Consider the following 6403-nt stretch of genomic DNA (forward strand, 5'->3'; position numbering starts at 1 on the left):
TTCACCTGTTGTACTCTTTACTTTCTCCCCACCCCCACCCTTCAGACTCTCTGCCTGTATTCCTGATGAAGGGTTTTTGCCCGAATCGTCGATTTTACTGTTCCTCGGATGCTGCCTGAACTGCTGTGCTCTACAGTCATTACTTTTGCCTCATGGTTCCAAAACTCAATCCCTCTACCAATAAAAGCTAACACACCGTATGCCACCTTAAGAACCCTATCAACCAGGGTGGCAACTTTTGAAGGATCTATGATGATAAATGGTTAAGCTGCTTCACAGGAGAATAATCTCCTGTAAATGTACTTGACACCAAGTCATGGAAATACTAGGATGAATGGAGGTGATTTTTGCCTGAATTTTAGGCAAGCAGAAGGCTTGCTGGTAATTGTGGAGCAACTTGAATTGAATAACGAAAATACAGTCAAAGATTGAGATGAGGATTGGAGCCTTTGAGTCCTAAAGAGATGCATTCCACTAAAGTTGAATCTTGTTCTAATTTGTTCATTTTGGGAATATTTTCTCTCTACAGATGCGCCTGCTTCCCTTGCGTCAGAAGAAGTCCCACATCATGGAGATCCAGTTGAATGGGGGGACCATTGCAGAGAAGGTTGATTGGGCAAGAGAGAAACTGGAACAGCAGGTTGCTGTTAATCTGGTGTTTGGTCAGGATGAGATGATCGATGTCATTGGTGTCACCAAAGGCCATGGCTTCAAAGGTATGGAAATTGTGAATTTGCTGATGAGTGCGGTGGGTCTCAAACAATTTGTAAATTTGGATTTTTGTTTATATGCATTGGTAATATTGGACTTGTAGTACAGCTTTGGTTGACCACAGTCACATGAAGCATCCTGTGATGATTTGACATGGATTATATGTTGGTAACAGCATCTGACTCTGATGAGGAGCCATTCCATGCTGCCTTCCTTCTGAGGTCGTCTTCATTTCAGGGATTAATGAAGAATTGTCAGCATCTTGGGTGTTCATTAAATGGTCAGTTCTTTGTCCCTAGGGGTCACCAGCCGTTGGCACACAAAGAAACTGCCAAGGAAGACTCACAAGGGGCTGCGTAAAGTTGCCTGTATTGGAGCTTGGCATCCTGCCCGTGTAGCTTTCTCTGTTGCTCGGGCAGGTCAGAAGGGATACCATCACCGTACAGAGATCAACAAGAAGGTAAAAGTACTTTAAAGGTGTGGTCTGAAATGGCTGAGGGTCTTACCTGAGATGTAAATGTTGCTGCCAAAGTATGAACATAGCTGTCCAGGACTTGACACGGTCACTGTCTGAAAAGTCAGTGGATACACTGTCACACTTCGGCTACATTGGGTCAGAATGGCAGGTGCCTTTCTCTAAAGGATGCTAGTTGGGCCATCAGTCCAATGGAGTCATAAAGACACAGCACAGAAACAGATCCTTCAGTCCAACCAGTCTGTGCCGAACATAATTCCAATCTAAACTAGTTCCATCTGCCTGCTCCTGGCCCACATCTCAGAACCTTTCCTATTCAGGTACTTATTTAAATGTCTTTTAAACATTGTACTCACACCCACCACTCCCTGAGGAAATTCATTCCACACACGAACCATCTTCTTATATTTAAAAATAAAAGCCCCTTGTGTCTTTAAATCTCCCTCCTCTCTCCTTTAAAAACATGCCCCCATTTTCAAATGCAAATTGCTTCATGCTCAAGATATTGAGCAGAATTGGGCCATTTTGCCCATTTGAGACTGCTCCACCATTCAGTCATGGCTGATATGTTCTTCAATCCCATTCCTGCCTTCTCCTATAACCTTGATCCCCTTACTAATAAATAACTTGTCTCTGTCTTTAAGACATTAAATGACTGCTGCAGAGGCCTTTTGGAGCCCATGAGCTCCACAGATTAATCATCCTGTGCCTGAATAAATTCTCTGTAGAGTCATCTTTTTACTTGAGGTTATGCCCATGGGTCCTAATCTCTCCTAGTGGAAACACTCCACATTCGCTCTATGCAGGCATCAGTGTTCTGTTAGTTTAAATCAAGTTTCCCATCATCTTCATAAACTCCCAAGTACAAACCCAGATTCTCAACTGTTTCATATGACAAGCCCTTCATTCCTAAGATCATTCTTGTAAACCTCCTGTTGTCCCATTCCAAGGCCAGCAAATCCTTTAAATATGGGGCCCAAAACTACTCAACATTTCAAATGCAGTCTGACCAGAGCCTTGTACAATCTCAATAGTACATCCCTACTCTTGTATTCCAGTCCTCTCGATGAATGATAACATTGCTTTTGCCTTCCTAACTGCCAGCTGAACCTGCATGTTAAACTAAAGAATCCTGAACTATGCTCCAATTCCCTTTGTGCTTCAGATTTCCAAAGCTTTTCCCGGTTTAGAAAATAGTCTGTGCCTCCTAATTTTCCATGATTTTATTTAATTCTTCCCCAATGCTACATGTCCCTCTACCTATCTTTGTATCATCTGCAAACTTGGCAGCATGCCCTTAGTTCCTTTGTCCAGGTTGTTAATATATAATGTGAATAATTATAATCCCAACACTCTGCTCCCTGTGGAGCTATAACCATCACATTCTGAAAAAGGCACCTTTTATCCCCACTCTTGTGTGCTGCCTTCCAGTCAGCCAATCCTCTAGCCATACCTTGCCACTAATGCCATGGGCTCAGTTGTCCATGAAGGCATAAGGATTGCAGGTTAATAGTCCCAGTTTCAGCACTACTGTTATGTCCAGCCCAATTGATTGTTGACCACACCTTTGGCATTAACCAGAACCAAAGCTGGTGTTCTCCACTTTATCTGCTTTAATAAAAAATATCATTTTTATGATAATGACTTCTCTATCCTTTATTAGTTAAATATATTCTCAAGGATAGATATCATTGCACCTTGTCTCAGAATGCACTGTTACCAGGTTTTCCTGAAAAATATGTACTTAAACTGAATTCTGTACCTCCCTAGATCTACAGGATTGGATCAGGTTACCAAACCAAGGATGGTAAGCTGGTGAAGAACAACGCTGCTACAGAGTACGACCTGACAGACAAGAGCATCAACCCACTAGTAAGCTTTTTGGCGAGCTGTGAAGGACATTCCACATTGTGGCTCACTTCTTGGGATTCTTCTGTTAACTGCTGTTCTCAATCTCTCAACAGGGAGGATTTCCTCACTATGGTGAAGTGACAAATGATTTTGTAATGGTGAAGGGCTGTGTTGTTGGTACCAAGAAACGTGTGCTTACACTGCGCAAGGTAACTACTTGTCTGTCTTGATATGACTACATAGTCATTTTCAGTCATCTTCCCTGTTGGTGAAAGTGTGTAGCTACCCTTGAGCATTTAAGTTTCCTAGAGATGGCAATACACATAGCATTTGATGATGCAATAAGAAATGGGGAGCAGGAGTACACTGCATAATCTGTCACTGACAAAAGCTAATATTTAGATTTAAGACCATAAGACATAGGAGCAGAAGTAAGGCCATTCGGCCCATCGAGCCCACTACGCCATTCAATCATGGCTGATGGGCATTTCAACTCCACTTACCCGCATTCTCTCCGTAGCTCTTAATTCCTTGTGACATCAAGAATTAATTTCTGTCTTGAAGAAGTTTAGTGTCCTGGCCTCCACTGCACTCTGTGGCAATGAATTCCACAGGCCCACCACTCCCTCAATCATGGCTGATGGGCATTTCAACTCCACTTACCCGCATTCTCTCCGTAGCTCTTAATTCCTTGTGACATCAAGAATTTATTAATTTCTGTCTTGAAGAAGTTTAGTGTCCTGGCCTCCACTGCACTCTGCGGCAATGAATTCCACAGGCCCACCACTCCCTGGCTGAAGAAATGTCACAACAGTGCTTTTATATTCCAATGTTGTCAATTTATAATTGACAACATTGCATTCGCTTTCTTAATCACGGACTCAACCTGCATGTTTACCTTTACAGAATCCTCAACTAGCACTCCCAGATCCCTCTGTACTTTGGCTTTACGAATTTTCTCACCGTTTAGAAATTTGACAGCACCTTCTTGCCCACTCCTGTATCATTTGGTTTTCAGAGACCAAAACTGTCTTGCCATTGAATATATTAAATGGTGCCTCCATGGGATGCTGAGTAAGTTGTGCAGATAAAAGCATCACAACTAGATCCATAGTTGTTTGTTCCTAGTTACATTGAAAGGTAATGGTGTCCACACCATGCAGTCTCTGCTAAAGATGCTCTCTTCACTCTGTAGATGCTTGTTCCTGTGACAAAGGAATAGCTAATTCTATCCAACTCCCAGTGGCTTGCCAAGTGAGGTGCCATTCCTGTTTGTTGATGTGCAGACTGCCCACCTCTCTTCTCCGTCCATACACTATATACACTTTTTTTAGTTTAAAGCTGGTTGTGGTACAGAATATTGACAAGTTCTTTTCATCCCTGCAGTCCCTGTTGGTGCAGACCAACCGCCGTGCTGTGGAGAAGATCGACCTGAAGTTTATTGATACCTCTTCCAAATTTGGTCATGGCCGCTTCCAGACCATTGAGGAGAAGAAGGCATTTATGGTGAGTCATCAATTCACTCACTAGTGTCTTTTCCTGTGGTGGACCTTTCTTGTAGATTTGCAAATTGACTGACAGCTTCAGCTACAAGAATTGTCTTGTAGATGTGATGAGCACATAATCTTGTGGATTTTTAAAAAAATTGCCTCACCCAGCTCTACTTAACACTTTTTTTTGTCATTTTTGTTTTCAGGGACCACTGAAGAAGGATCGCATTGCCAAGGAAGAGGCTGCGTAAACCATGGGCCAATTATGACATTATTCCAGTGTTCAATAAATACTTTTATTTAAAAAAAAATTGTTCTGTTTTCCTATAGTTTTGTAGTAATCAGGATGTGCTTTGGTTAAATTCTGCTACATTTGTATTAATGCTAGCATTAATACATCTTGCTCCCATTGCCGCAGAGATGATTGGACTTATAGCTAGAATGGGTGGGCTGTGTTGTAAAGAAAAGTTGGATTATCGGTGGGGTTTTGTAGAGTGAGGTGACTTGATATGAAACCATCCTGAGGTGCCTTGATGGAGTTGATGGGGAGAGGATGTCTTCTTGGTGGAAAGTCTAGAACGAGGCATTGCCAGTTTAAAAGGGTGAGATAATACCGATTTGAGTTGCTCAAGTTCCTCTATACCTGGGATTGACAAAGTGAGCCTTTTTTTCTGGACTGATTTCAAATGGCTTGGTATTATCTGACAAAGTATCCAGTGTACTCTTAGCAGATGTTTTTTTTTGGTGTTTCGTTCCTTTTGAAATAAAGGCAAATGTTTGCTTGGACAACCCACTGGGATTGAGTATATGTCAATGTAGAGCCGAGGTCATAACGTTAGGATAATGAGGCAACTGATTTAAAACCGGAGAAAGGACTGATGAATCTGGATTTGGAACATTTTTGATGAGCTTTCCAGAATAAGCAGCTATGAAAAGGTATTCTCATAAATTGCTGGTGACTGGACTGGCAGTTCTAGATCTGGGGTTATCCAGTAGTTTTTTTGTTTCATACAATTCACGGTTTTTATATAATTTACATAAGTTTATATTTGGAAATATGAAGGAATAATAGCTCATCTGTATCCGTTATCAAAAGTATATATTTAAAAGGCAGCTTTAGAGCACACGGATGCGATAGCTCAGTTGGGGGGGGCGGGTTATGAATGGGCGATATTCCTTGATCGACATGCGGGACATTCAATCATATTGCTGTATGTTGTGATGGACAACGTATTGGCCAATTATCAGGTTACACTCCTTGACAGAATGGTGGGGATTCTGATGGGTGGAGTATTGGCCAATTAGAATCGGACGCACCCCCTTACAGCCACAGCCAATGGGAGGGTGTTGCTAGGGCGCAGTAACCAAGGAGTTCCTGACTAGCGGCTTGCGGCCTACCCGTAACTGAGGCCTGGACTAGGAGTAGTCAGGTTATTACCGATGGAGTGACGAGGCCCATGGGCTTCAGAACCGAGCGGGAGGAGTCATGGTCAAACTGCGAGCCAAATGTGTGTTGGCCGGTGAGTAAACAGAACCAAGCGAGGACTTTAATTTATGGAGCGCCGACCCCGTCCCCCAGTCAGTCAGTGTTCAAGGGCAGCAGTGAAACAGCGAACACCAAAATCCCCGGCGCTGCCATCTGCAAATGATCAGGTTTTATTTTGTGTAATGTCTATTTTCCCTCAGCACTGACCCCTCCGACAGTGTGGCACTCCCTCAGCACTGACCCCTCCGACAGTGCGGCACTCCCTCAGCACTGACCCTCCGACAGTGCGGCACTCCCTCAGCACTGACCCTCCGACAGTGCGGCACTCCCTCAGTTACTACCCTCCGACAGTGCCCGCTCCCTCAGCACTGACCCTCCAACAGTGCCCAC

The 6403-nt window shown here is 43.3% G+C and overlaps 2 protein-coding genes and 1 non-coding gene across 3 annotated transcripts in view; all 3 read left to right on the top strand.

Moving 5' to 3' along the window:
• Positions 1-4838, top strand: part of rpl3 (ribosomal protein L3) — a 9553-nt gene extending 4715 nt beyond the window's left edge. The window contains exons 5-10 of the mRNA XM_043679473.1: positions 530-716; positions 1011-1171; positions 2957-3058; positions 3151-3246; positions 4424-4543; positions 4734-4838. Of these exons, the coding sequence (XP_043535408.1) occupies positions 530-716; positions 1011-1171; positions 2957-3058; positions 3151-3246; positions 4424-4543; positions 4734-4778 (711 nt within the window). The 3' untranslated portion in view covers positions 4779-4838. The remainder of the gene's footprint in view (positions 1-529; positions 717-1010; positions 1172-2956; positions 3059-3150; positions 3247-4423; positions 4544-4733) is intronic.
• On the top strand, positions 854-938 carry LOC122542389. The gene has a single exon (XR_006309800.1). It is a non-coding gene; the product is annotated as a small nucleolar RNA U83B (small nucleolar RNA).
• A 1045-nt stretch (positions 4839-5883) lies between the features above and the next one.
• ift27 (intraflagellar transport 27 homolog (Chlamydomonas)) overlaps positions 5884-6403 on the top strand; it is a 14637-nt gene continuing 14117 nt past the window's right edge. The window contains exon 1 of the mRNA XM_043679477.1: positions 5884-6047. Within this exon, the coding sequence (XP_043535412.1) occupies positions 6014-6047 (34 nt within the window). The 5' untranslated portion in view covers positions 5884-6013. The remainder of the gene's footprint in view (positions 6048-6403) is intronic.

Source organism: Chiloscyllium plagiosum, chromosome 39 (assembly GCF_004010195.1).
Source record: "Chiloscyllium plagiosum isolate BGI_BamShark_2017 chromosome 39, ASM401019v2, whole genome shotgun sequence".
In the NCBI taxonomy this organism is placed as follows: Eukaryota; Metazoa; Chordata; class Chondrichthyes; order Orectolobiformes; family Hemiscylliidae; genus Chiloscyllium; species Chiloscyllium plagiosum.